The sequence below is a fragment of the Mercenaria mercenaria genome, chromosome 15 (genome assembly GCF_021730395.1).
Source record: "Mercenaria mercenaria strain notata chromosome 15, MADL_Memer_1, whole genome shotgun sequence".
Lineage (NCBI taxonomy): Eukaryota > Metazoa > Mollusca > Bivalvia > Venerida > Veneridae > Mercenaria > Mercenaria mercenaria.
Genome location: NC_069375.1, coordinates 21,095,719 through 21,109,906, shown reverse-complemented (window position 1 = coordinate 21,109,906; position 14,188 = coordinate 21,095,719). Strand labels below are relative to the sequence as shown.

The 14,188-nt window shown below is 33.1% G+C and overlaps 1 protein-coding gene across 6 annotated transcripts in view; it reads left to right on the top strand.

Moving 5' to 3' along the window:
* The window catches only part of LOC123547630 (influenza virus NS1A-binding protein homolog), a 70,819-nt gene that overhangs the window by 48,366 nt on the left and 8,265 nt on the right, over nt 1–14,188 (top strand). For all 6 annotated transcript variants that reach the window (XM_045334897.2, XM_045334887.2, XM_045334891.2 and 3 more), the window contains 4 exons: nt 7,656–7,775; nt 9,942–10,083; nt 10,924–11,071; nt 13,728–13,816. In XM_045334897.2, the coding sequence (XP_045190832.1) occupies nt 7,656–7,775; nt 9,942–10,083; nt 10,924–11,071; nt 13,728–13,816 (499 nt within the window). The remainder of the gene's footprint in view (nt 1–7,655; nt 7,776–9,941; nt 10,084–10,923; nt 11,072–13,727; nt 13,817–14,188) is intronic.

Genomic DNA, 14,188 nt, shown 5'->3' with positions numbered 1-14,188 from the left:
TGTATGTGTATTCCGTTTGACAAGCGCCCACTCCCCTGTAAAGTAATTTTTGTTTTTAGTGCCAGTTATTTCTGCCCAATCCCATTCCGCTTGCAAACAGGTGTCGTATACCCCAAGGGACTTGTTGATCTGATGTTAAAGTTTGGTATGTTAACTGCTGAGCCAGAATGAATGCTTTCAGACTTCACACAACTGTCTTTGATATCTAGACTTTCTTTACCTGAAAAGCTTGTAACCTAGATAAATTTAATGATTGAGTCAGTATTTTGAAACATATTTAAATTTGTCATCTGTAACATGAAAGCCTCAATACAGTTTAAATTCATGTATTAATAGATGAGGGGTAAGGTTGTTTTTTTTTTAATGTACTTTAGTGAAAAAATTAGTTGCCTTGTACTGGGTAGGACTGGTTAAATCACAAATTGTTGTGAAACAAAGGGTTGCTGTAAATTTCATTGAGATATTGTGAAATAAAACGGATGAATTGAGGCTTTGAAGTAGTAGATTTTCAGTGTTTGAAAATGAAAATGGAATTTTTATTTAAGAAAGAAAATATAGCAGGGCCGAGTGTCTGCTGTTATTTTGCTTGGTTGCATTCTATGCTTCCAAAGGATCTTCTTACAGATTTTATTAACATATGGAAACAATAAGATGAGGTTATATGTTTCTGTAATAATTCCACCACAGTGTAGCCAGAGTTAATTATACATGTGGCATAAAACCAGTTTGTATTGTTGAGATATGTTACTGCTATATTTTATTTACAATCTTCTGTGTATTTTATGTAAGCAAGAAGATGAAATAGGAAAGCTCTTTTCAAGACGCATGTATTTGCCAAATATAGTAAGACAGTGTGACATCAGCGGGTAACAGTGTTTAAATACAGGAAGTAACACAGCCTGCAGAATAATTAAAGAATGTGCATATTTTAATGAGCTATTCTACATGTCTACAGTTTAATAAATTTAACTGAAGGCACGTTTTAAAGTATTATACCAAATGTAGTAGAGGTATGTATTGCACTAAATTTGTTGACATGAAGTCAAATATCAGAGTTTTCATTTTTGTATTAGAATGAAATTCCAATTTCCAGTTTGCACACAGCAAAAATACAGACAAATAAATTTTGTTCTAAATGTTAAGCTTTATGCAGGGTCCAATATTTCAAGAGCAAAATAGTCTGTAAAAAATCAAGCACAGGCTGCTATCTTCATTCCCTTCAGATAAAGTGATGCTAATGGTTTAATAAAATTCTGCAATGTAGAAACTTGCAGATCTACTTTAATAGATTATAAAGGACAGACAGGCCAGAATTTTAATGCTATCAGATAACGGACACTTGGGGCTTGAATGTGTAATGACCTGTATATTTGATTTGAAAAATTCCAAGGCTGTACAGGCTGACTTGAAGTTGCTGACATTTTCCTCCCGTAGATGTACCTGTATTATGAGCATACTTCCACACATTCCATGATGTCATATACATGGAATAGCGTAGAAGTGTGGCCATAACATCAGATATTTAATCCTTCCTCCCTGCCTCTTGCTCTGGAAATTTCGTATTCATCAGAAAGTCATGGTGAGACAGAATAAACTGATAGAGATTTTCATATTTCGGTAGAATAAGGTGTGCCTTTTTACATTAAAATTTATATTTAATTGTAAGTGTAGTTGCGTAACATGCTTCCAAGTGAAACTTTGAATAAAATATTCATAAGCAAATAAATCAACTACTGGAATATAGTAATATTTTAGGTAGATCAGTATTCAAAACTATTCAACAAAATTTGCACTTTAGTGAAAAGCCATCCCATGATGCATAATATTGAACTGTATTAATTGCGGTTTGAAAATTAGACCTATAGAAGTATTTCCTGGTTAATAGTTGATAGTATTTTGAAACTAGGACAGCAATCATTTGTGCATGTGATGCCCGGCTATTTGTTGATGCCCCTGTGTTATGAGCATACTTCCACACATTCCATGATGATACATACATGGAATAATGTAGAAGTGTGGCCATAACAAGGTTCAAATCTGTTGGGGAAAATACTGTGCATCATAATAACCATAAACATTTGAAGTTAGATATGTTTATATTTATAAAGGTAAAAATGCACAGTTGTATATTAATAAACCAGAAAAATACTAGTATTTTCGTAATAAATCAGAAACAAAATGTTTTTTAACTTAGAATTTGTGAAAATATAATAAATAGATAAATAATATACAACATATATGTTATAAATCCTGTACAGAGAGTAGGTCCATCGTAGATTTTGTTGTGTAGTATCATCCAGAAGAGCATACTTGCAGACATTCCATTGTTTATATCAAATGGAAAGCATGCAAGTGTGGTCCCCGAGACAATGTCATCTGAGTGTGCTATCCTTCCATCCTGTCCAATCCATTACTCTGTGCAAAGTTTATTCATTATTACAGATTGTTGACTGTAATTGAAAAGAGACTTTAAATCCAGTAGTAATTATTTCTCATTCCTATGTCTTTAAGAATCCAATGAATCTGTGTGAAAAATAAGAAAAAACTGCTCTTTTTATTCATTTCAGGGTCAGAATCATTTCTTCTAGCAGTTTCTGAATAACCAATCAGAATTTAGTCATGATTAAATGTCATCCCCCTTATGCAAATAAGCATATGATCACATGGTACCTTGCATATTAGGAATATAGGAACAGGATGTTTATTTTTATGACACCTCATTAATTAGCCCCTGGTTGGGGACACTGGATTTACATGATGGTGTGGAAAAGGGATTAGGGAATGGGTTATTTGCAGGATCTGTATGACACATTAGGGGTCCTTTTCTGGATTAGGATCACACTGTAGGTGTCCAATTTGCAAGTTTCTGGTTTTTATTGAGGAAGTATGTCCCCAATTATCAATCATCAAATGATAGCAAAAAATATTTTTGAGATAAAGCAAAATTGTCCATTCACTTACATTTACAGGGAAAAATAGATTTTTTAGAAGAAAGAAATTTTAAATTAAATGTTTAAAAAATATCAAATTGAATTGGACTGCCCTTTAATTATTTAAACTTCATGATTTCAAATAATGAAACTAAAAGAGCATGGTTTTCTTCCATCTTTCAAGACATAATGATGTTTATTCTGCTATAGATTTTCAGGCTGATTTTAAATACAGACATATATACATTTTAGACAGTCACCACAAGCAATAAAATTTCAGCTTTTTATTCACCATTTAGAGTGAAATATTTGACCTGAAATTCTATAATATGTTTATGTAACATTGAACAATATTAAAATAACCTGTCTGGAATTAAATGTGTTAATTATTTAAAGTGCTCAGAGACATTGTTTTCTGTTCTTGTTTACTAAATCTGGATACTGTTTTAGTAAATCTAGATCAAAGGCCTTCAAAAAATATAATTTTCAACAAATTATCAAAGTACTTTATTTTTAACAAACACATTTATTAGATTGCCTAGAAATCAGTGGAACTTTTTGAACAGTTTTATGCAAGTTTGACGTTTATATTAAAAAAAAGTTCACCTAATTTATGCAGTAAAGGTAGTTTTTTTATGGTTTTTCAGAATTTCCGAATATATTATTTACCTTAATGAGTGTCTAAATTTTAATATTAAGCAATTGGAAAGGAGGTTATTTGCAGACCCCCTCCCCCCGCCACACACACACACACACACACACCACTCATACCCTTTTCATCTCATTAAAATCTTGTCCAAAATATGAAATTACTACTTTCTCATCTGCCTAAATTTTTAACAGAGTCTTTTTGCACAAACTTCAGGTTGATTTTACAAGAACCAAATTTGAACTATAATCATTCTAAAGGTTTTCATGCATTGTAGTAGGACTTTATAAAATCTTAAGATAAAGGTAATTTAAAAAAAAGTCAATTTTAAGGTCAAAAATATATTTTTCTCATTGTTCAAATCTGTAAAGATTACAATTTCAAAAGATTTTTAGAAATTTTGAAAACACTGAAAAAATTGTTGCTTGCTTACTAGGATATTCTGAAAGTTTAGTAATAGTCTGTTTACAAATAAACTCAAAATTGTATTTTTCAATGAAAGTGCATTGGCCAAATCAAACTTTTCAAAAAAGATTATTTAGCTGAAATACCCTATCAAAATCATTTTTTGGTGGATAATTTACTAACTCATTAAGACATTTTTAAAATTGTAAAAAAATCGTGTTATCACCTTTGATATTGTAACAAAAAAGTTATGGGGAAAAAACTGTAACGGGAAAGGAGGATCGAACTTTAGGTTTTTTTTGTAGAATAAACTTCATAAATTTATGAAATTAATGAAAAATCATAAATTATAAGATTGTTGTTTTAAAATATTTGTTTTATAAGTTAATAGAAAACATCGTAACACATGTTGATCTGGTAACACTTAGGACATTATATACAAAGATCAGTTATCATTATCTACAATCTTGATCTAGAACCCCCTTAGTTTGTTCTAGAATTTATATATCTATTTCCATATGTGGAGAACTTACAAAAACAGCATATGGCAACTTGATGATTTTCCTAACATTTCTGTGATATTCAGAAAAAGAAATACATAAAACATGTGAAAATTGCATACAAAAGAATTGTAAGTGATGAAAATAATTATTGAGACCACTGTCCTTCAATGACAAAATCTCCATTGACCCAGGCAGACAAATTCCTGTCTGAAAATTTTTTTTCGAACCTTTTTTTTTTTTTTCAAAATATGTTCTAATATTCACTTCATTCCATTTAAAAATGGTAACTTAGCCCCTTAAAGATTGTTATTTTTCATTTTATGTTGATACATATTTTTTGGAATTCATGTTTATTCAATGAAATCCTAAAATTAGAGGACATTTGTCCTCATTCTATTTTCCCTATATTGTGTCGACATAGGTCAAATTTGGCAGGCTTGATTGGAATGGTTTTGAGTTTCTTTTTTCATTTTTAGTGCAAAGCTTGATCTATATGATTGAAGACCTTTTTATCATATAAGCAGTCACTGTTATTTTATTATCTGATTCATTCTTTTAGTTAGATTTGATAAAAAAAAAGTTTATTAAAAATCATGAATGAAATAAATATTAATTCTTATAAAAGTTGTAAATTAGTAATAGAAACATGTATATTGTTAGGTACATAAGTGTAAAATAAACACATTTAAGGATCAGCAAATAGTGTCAAAATGCTTGCTGTTTACATTTGCCTATGAATTACTTTCTTACAGCTGGTGTTAAGTCCAATTAAGTGCCTTAAAGTAATACTGTGTGATAAAGAGTGATTTTAACATAAAACTTTTCATACATCCAGGAAATAACAGGCTCTATATCTCAAAGTGCCTATATCATTGATTTACAGTCAAAGAAATTGATATCATGACAGGGATATAACAGGAACTTTTCATGAAATAGTTTCATGCCGTAGTTGATTTCAATTGCTTGATTAAAATACGCAAATTCTTCATCCTACAAAAAGTTACAATAGCCTGTAGCAGCTGTTAGACAATACGATATATGATATTGTGAAAGGCATGTGACAGATAGTCCTACTGTAAATCAGCCCTTTGATTTTGATGTAAAACATTAAAAATTAAACGAAGATGAACAGAAATGGAAAATTACTATTTTTGAGATGATAATTATCAATTCTAATGAAAATGTGTGTTATCAGAGAGATTCTCGCACTCACATGCTGTTAAAATACATTTTTATATATGTGCGTTCCTTGGCAAAGCGTAAACATATTACGGCCCCAAAATAGATAATTCAAAGGAAGTGGCTATTCTTACGGTCCTGTAGGAATAGTCTCGCAGGCTATTCTTACGGCTCTCCCGTAAGAATAGTGAAAAGCCCGCAGATGTCTATTCCTATGGCAGTTTTGTATTATAATACATTGTACTGAAGTCAATCAACTGTTTTTTTTTTTATTTTCAAACGATTTCAGAAATGACATGTGTGACAAATATGTTTAGAGTGGTAAGAGATTTGTACTGAGTGAAAATTTTGCATGTAATACACGAAACATAGATCAATAATTCTCTAACTGGTTTACTTGCAAGGCCCTTACTTGACAACACTTGGTCAATATTTTAAGTGTTTTAATATTAATGACATATGTATTTATCAACAATCATTTTCCGATTCATTTAGAAGACAAATTTCAATGGGGGGGGGGGGGGTTTATTTGAAAATTTCAGTTAAATAAATATTTTACACTACGATAAATTCGTTGTTTTAAAATTGTTTGTTTATGTCAAAAAGGTAAGCAATAAAATGTAACAAAGTTCTGTTATACTGGGGGAAATCAGTAACCATCTGCGGACTTTTCATAATGTGTACAGGAGAGAATAGACACCTGCGGGACCGTAAGAATAGCCACTTCCTAATTCAAAAGGAAATGACATCAGTGTGGAAAAACAACACAGACATTCCTACGCATTCAATGAAAATTCAGTGATGAAGAGGAACAATATAATCATTTATTAGTTTTTTTTCGCATTATATGGTAAAATAGCATTAGCACATTTTCTTTTCATGTAAAAACATCTTTAGAATTCCTCAGGAAATGTTGGTACCCTCGTCCTACTGGGCTCGGGCACCAACCAATCCATTGGGATTCTGCAGATATTATAACATGAAAAAACAGGCCATATTTGGATATAATAGGAAAAAATGAAATAGGGAACTTTGTCCACTTTGGTCAAATTGAGCAAGGGGGATTTTGTATTGGTTTGTGAGGGGATAAGAGGACTGGCGCGGTGGGGGGGGGGGGGGGGGGGGGGGGGGAGGGGGGGAAGGTGTTGTCCATATCCCTCCTGCTAAATTTTGAAAGAGTGGACAAAATCCTTGGTGTAAACATTGTTTTCATGTGTAAGGTTTAAAAACAGATGTTGATACTGAAATGTAAAAAAATTCTGATGAATGTGTGTGTGGATTTTTTCAGGACGATTTTTTATGACAATTTCAAGTAAGGACAAAATGTTCAGGATATGGGTATTCACTCCCGCTATAACACGACTCATATCCCTCTGTGATTTTTACTTATTTCATCAAGTTCAAATACAACTATACACAATTTAGAAGTCTATTGCATAAAGCACGTAAATACAATGACTTTAGCAAACATAATTTAATTTGGAGCACTGATATCTATATATCTATAATGAAAATCACAGAGGGGATTATGATATCCCCTGCAAAAGTATGAAGGGGATTTTGTAACACCCAATCATTTTTCAGTGGAGGGGATTTTGATCAAGGGGATTTTGATATACACTCCCCTTGCAAGACTCACTATTCTAGCTTAAGGTTCACTCTATAATCTGACTAACTGTACTATGATTATCAAAATGCCACTGATTATCGAAAACACACCACGTCACCGTGGCTTACATGTCCTATGGACAGACTTCAAGTTTGAAGATTACTTGTAAAAAGAGATGTGTATGAAATGAATTACATGTTAATAATATAAAAAAGGGAGAGAATATTGTCCACTGATTTTTTTTCACCCATTTTGTCCAGCATGGGGAATGATACCCCAGCAGAACTACTCCATATTCCAGTTATTGTATATAACATGTTATATAATGTGAAAGTATAATTTTTGTATTTTTATGTATTATTAAACTTGTATAATTACAGATGATTGTGTTATACCTGAATTCGGACAACTCGTTAACTGACTGTGATGAGGTGGATGATGAGGTGATACAGGATAATGAAGTGGTACAGGACTATAAGAAACTGACACGGCGTAAACAGGTAAGGACAGGACTACAAACTGACTCTCCAAGAGGATCAGCCTGCCTGCTTAGCTCAATAGGAAGAGCACAGGTCTATGGATCGCAGGGTAGTGAATTCGCTCCTCGGGTGAGGCAAATGTTCTCATTGACGATTTGATAAAATGCATTGTGTCTGAAATCATTTGTACTCCTACTCTGATTCAAGTGAGAAAGATTGTACTGTTACAGAATCCACAAACACTGGTTAGGTTAAATGCCTGCTGTTACTAACTAATATACTGTTGAAAAATGGCATTAAACTCTAAACAAGTAAACAAAAAACAAAGACTTAAAGAGGTAATTGAGAGGCACATTTTTACCAAAGATTTAAATGCTTATGATAACTGACTTGTTAAATCTGATAGCCTTTCAAAACATGTTACATTTATGCGGAGGACGGACGTTTTGGCCCAGACGTTTTGGCCTAGGATCTTTTGGCCTAGGACATTTTGGCCAAGAAAATTTTTCAGGTAGGATGTTTTGGCCCAAAAAAAATTATTTCCATAATATGGCCAAAATTTTTCAGGTAGGATGTTTTGGCCAAAAAAAAATTATTTCCATAATATGCAAATTGTGAATCTGGACATTAATATGTTATCAAATGTTACAGTATAATTGATCATTCTTTTTTAAAAAGTAATCGTGAATAAAATTTATTTTCATAACTCTTTTGGTTTGTTGTAAATGGCGGGATCCTGACAAAATCCCCTGCGGACAAAATCCCCTTTGCTCATTTTTGCATAGGTGGACAAAATCCCCTTCATGTTTTTTTACAAGGAGGACAAAACCCCCTTCGCTGAATTTTACAAGGAGGACAAAACCCCCTTCACATTTTTTACAAGAAGGACAAAACCCCTTTCGCGTTTTCTATAAGGAGGACAAAACCCCTTTCATCCTAGGATCAAAAGGGCAAACAATATAATAATACACTTTAAAAATTATCATTTTATTAATAGAAAGAGATGTCTTGAAGATAATTATAATTAATGTTTATAATATAGATAATTGATGTACTTATTCTATTATACACAATTATTACTGTTTGTTCCATAATAACCTTGAAATTAATCAGACTATATATGTACAATAATTATAGTTTGTTGAAAAAAAAAGTGCTAAATATCTCTTATTTAACTGACCTGTTAGTATGTTAATTGTTTGTTTTTCTCATTAAACTGTTCATTATTTAAAGTTAATTGTTAAATAACTCTTAGATACTTCGATTTATTATTATTTTATTAAATTTATATATTATCATATATTATTAGCCCTTTTGATTCTAGGATTACGGGGGTTTTGTCCTCCTTATAAAAAAACACGAAGGGGGTTTTGTCCTCCTCGAAAAAAGTGAGAAGGGGGTTTTGTCCTCCTCGTAAAATTCAGTGAAGGGGGTTTTGTCCTCCTTGTAAAAAACATGAAGGGGGTTTTGTCCACCTATGCAAAAATGAGCGATGGGGGTTTTGTCCGCAGGGGATTTTGTCCTACACTCGTAAATGGCAAATATTTTCACATACACAAACACATACAGTGTGTATATGTTTATATGTATACATATAAAAAGATTATAAAAAATAAAAATAAAATACCATGAGTATGTTTTATTATCAGTTTAATTTGTTCGCTTATACTATAACATTCTTTAGAATAATCTCCAGACCATATTTTGCACAATATAGAACCACAACTTATTTTTGGCCAAAACGTCCTACCCCCAAAAATGCCTGGCCAAAACATCCTAGGCCAGGCCGAAACGTCCGGGCCAAAACGTCCGCTGGCCAAAACGTCCTACATTCCATTTATGCATAGTTCACACTTTGATATTTGGCCTGCTAGCTGCAAGTGATTCTGCCTTTGCGACCAGTGCAGACCAAGATCAGCCTGCATGAACGTGTGTTTGTGCAGGCTGATCATGGTCTGCATTGTTCGCTATTCAGTTACTAAATTTTCATTGAACACCCCTTTGGTTAATAAATGGTACTACCCAAATTAAATGACCAGTCCATTTTAGAAATTTAGCGAGCTAAAGGTTAACAAATGCTTGTTATAATAATTTACAAAATGTACACATATCACTTGTAGTTTAGCTTTGTATTTTCAATTGAATACTGGTATGTTATCTCAACCTCAAAATTTTCCTTTATTTTAGAGTGGTAGAATTGAAAAGAAAGAGGTGACAAATGTATCCCCAGAAGCAACTGGCACACCAAATTACATGAAGTTCAGTATTGAACCCAAACGACCTGTTCATGAACAGGAATGGTCTATAGTAGCTTCCTATAAAACTAAAGGTGAGTACAGTCTATATTTCAGTTACTGCAGATACCCATGTGTAATATCAGATTTTTGAGGAATGAGGACCACCCCCAAATTTTAGGGTTGTGTTATACAAAGGTTTGGACAATTTTCCAACTTCAAAACAAGTTTGTTTTACGATTTTTCCCATTTCTGGTAAAGGTAGACTACTCTTGCTGTAGGTTAAGAACTAAAACTGCTGTATATGATGTTCTGTAATAGAATTGTTTCTTTCGACTACTGTTATACATTTTTGTTCGGAAAGGATTTCCTCCAGACAAGAGAGAGCACATAACTTATTTAAGGATTTTTTTGTTCAATCCTCAGACATGGAGAATATTCTTTGTGACATATTGAGGTAGACAGAGTGTATGGAATCAAGCCAACAAAAAAAATGTGTGTTGAAATCAGGCGGACAATGTGCCTTGAATCAGTCCAACAATGTGTCTTGAATCAGGCTAACAATGTGTCTGTAATCAGAACCGTGACATGGCCTTAATCTAACTAAAAATAAGTCTGGAATCAGGCTGACCATATGTCAGGAATGACTACTGGCAGCCTCTACATGTTATTCATGTGATGAAGTTCTCATTTTCCTTGTCGAGAACAAGTTGGTAGTTGGTATGGAATTCAGTAACTAACACTGAGTGAGTTTATTGACAACCACACCATAATTGAAATATTAAATGAACTGTTGAAATGATACTACACCAATGCTAAAAGAATATCATTCATTAAGATTTATTACAGATGTAGAGATTATTTATTGTACTGTTTAGTAAGCCAATCATTTCTTGTGAATGTACCTATGAACTACTTTACACACTATATTACAGATCGATCCTACATGGTGATAGCAATGTTGAACGGCAACTTGACGACAATATCGGTACATTACCGACCAGCAGTGTCGGCTGGCAGCGGGAATGAAGATCCCGGTTCACCGGTACATAACAGTAGTAGCAGTAACAGTCTGTTTGATAGGTGCGTTATTGTTCATAACCTTCATTCACTTCTATTGCTTGTTAGAAATTTTATCAGTTTAAAAGCAGTGGAGGAAAATAAAAATCCTCTTGATCTAAATACTTCCACTGAAAAAAGGGGTGCAAGTGGTATTTGTATAACACCAACTGTTGCAGTTAAACAGATATGGAGAAAATAACGAATCCTATTTATCAAAATCCCCTCCATTATCATTATCCCCATCATTGATTTAACGTAGTTCTGCATGTTTAACAAACAAGAAGTAATGGCGTAACATCATTTTTCTGGATAACATAGAATAAAGGCTGGAATCAGCATACAGAAATGAAATTTATTTCATGTATTAATGGCAACCCATGAGTAAATCTATTAAAGCGGAAGCACATTGAAATGTTTGACTTGTTAAATAATTCTAAATAATGTCTTGAAATGGGTTTGAAATGTTACTCAGTGTTTCTAGTAGTATTGTTTATGCAAATGGAGTCATTTGCTTTGCCTTTTATGCTAAAAGGAGTCATGTGGCCTGTCTGCATTGACTGTTCTTGGTGTAATTGCCCTGAAATGTTATTGCATAAAGGATATGAGTGCATGTTTTCAATAACTGTCTAAAATTTGCAATGATATATGAGCATAATCTTACGTGTTGATTTACACAGCAGATAGCTTATGATCAGTAATACTGTCAAAGTGTGTATCAGATGACCGCATCAGATTTCTGTCTGTATTTATCATGTTCATTAGTCGACCCTGAAATGTATACTGGTAAAGATTACTTTTGGTGTGTTGCCAAAGGTAGAAATTTTCATTGCACTGTCAACATTTACATATACACGTATATTAAAGAAGTTTCTGTATAAAATGAGCCACGCCATGAGAAAACCAACAGAGTGGCTTTGCGACCAGCATGGATCCAGACCAGCCTGCGCATCCGCATAGTCTGGTCAGGATCCATGCTGTTTGCTTTCAGAGCCTATAGCAAATAGGGCAAATGTTAGCGAACAGCATGGATCCTGACCAGACTGCGCGGATGCACAGGCTGGTCTGGATCCATGCTGGTCGCCAACCCACTATGTTGGTTTTCTCGTGGCACGGCTCATTTGTAGATTTAAAGAATGACCAGCAAGGAGTTTTCACATAATTATGTAATAAACAAATAGGAAGTAGTAGACATAACATATAGCATGTATTGATCTCAGTCTCCACTTTATTTTGCATGGTTAGGGCATGAAAAAAAGGAACGAAAAAAAGAGAGACTATAACCTACTAACTTGTCACAATATCACTGTAAGTGAGAGCTTATTAAGACAGGACTTTCTGATTTAAAAAACAAAACAAATGGGTTATGATGAGACACCAGCTATCAGTTAAACCTTCTAGATGTCAAGTTTAACCTATTCACTGCACGTTCATTATGAACTAGAGCATTACGACTGATATTTAAAGAAAACATGTTACAAAAGATCAGACTAAAAGGTACAGATAACTTTCAAGAAATCCCTCATTTATTCTATGTGCATAGAATTTGTTAACTTATGTATTGGATTGTATATAGAGAATATTACACAAGTGTCTTTTCACATTGAATTTATTAAACAAGTTGAATAAAATGCGAGGCCGAGCCGAGCCTTTTATCCATTTTATTCAACAAGTTGAATAAATCCAATGTGGAAAGTCCCAAATGTAACATTCCTTTTATCACATCTTAGTTTTTCCTGCCGAAACATCAAAAATTCTTTTTTCTTTAGCTATTAAAAAACAAGTCCATTTGACCAACGTCTCCTATACTTTAAACAACGTCGACATCAAAGGTTTAGTACACTAGTGTATTATCATTTTTATGTAATGGCTTTATTACACTCCTGCGACGTCAAACATGTGATAAATGGTATTAAACTCAAAAATAAAAGACTTCAGTTCTGACCCAAAAGTTAATTGAGCTCTTCCTTTTATCAGTTTCTATCTAGGACACATGTATAGTAATTAAGGAATGAAGATCTTTTGATATTGCACAATTAATGATTGTACTGTGCAGTTAAAGAGCAGTTGTCCGTAATTTATATATTACTTGTGTAATTCAATCCATGCAAGTCATGTTACTTTGTTATGGTTAGAGTTTTTGCAGCGTTAACATGGAAGTACATGACATTTATATCTAATTACTTTAGTTTCTTAATTAGATTTCTTGAAAATGTACTAGTCATGAAAATCTTCCCAATACGGCTTAATTAACCACTGTATGAACCAATTACCAGCTTGTTGCTCATTAGAAATTGATTTAGAATTTCATCAAATCTCTTTTCAACAATTATTTTGTGAACATGAAATTTTTTTTCTTTAAAATATCAAAATGTTTTAGAAATATCAAAAAACATTTTAGCTAAACACAAAAGAAGGCACTTTGAATGAAATGTTAATAGGAAAATGTATATTGAAGTTCCCTTAAATGCTAGTGGCATGTTTCGAGAGGAACACATAAGATGGCAACATCTTATTCTAAATACTAATGATGATGTACCATTAATAGATCGCCATGAAACATTGTTATCAACCCCTTCATGTTGAATGATAAAGAGTTAACTATGCAGAAATAAAGTTCATCAGGATTTAGGATCCAATAACGTTCATTCTTGAGACTGCAGATTTTTTTATCTTACAGGGACGATGACAAAGAAGCATTGAAGGGGATGTCAACCAATCGTTGTGCATTTGGTCTTAAAGCTCTTGATGGGAGGTTGTTTGCGTGTGGTTAGTTATAGATATTATATCCATTACAAAAAGAGAATATATGTGTACAGATTAAAATTGCTTGCTTCTTGCTCTCACTGTGAAAACAGTGTGAGGGATTTCATCAGCTTCATTAAAAATCAGCAGATGTCTGGCTTCTGTTTCATTTGAAGTATTGTACTGAATTTTCTTTTTTGCCACCAGAAGTAATTGCTCTTGTCTGTAAGTTGAGCGACTCATTTAACCCTTATCATGCTAGACACGATTAATTCTGCCTTTATGACCAGTGTAGATCATGATCAGCCTGCACATCCATGCAGTCTGATCATGATCTGCACTGTTCCCCATTCAGTCAATATCTTTTGGTAAGCACCCCTTTTAACAGCTAATGGT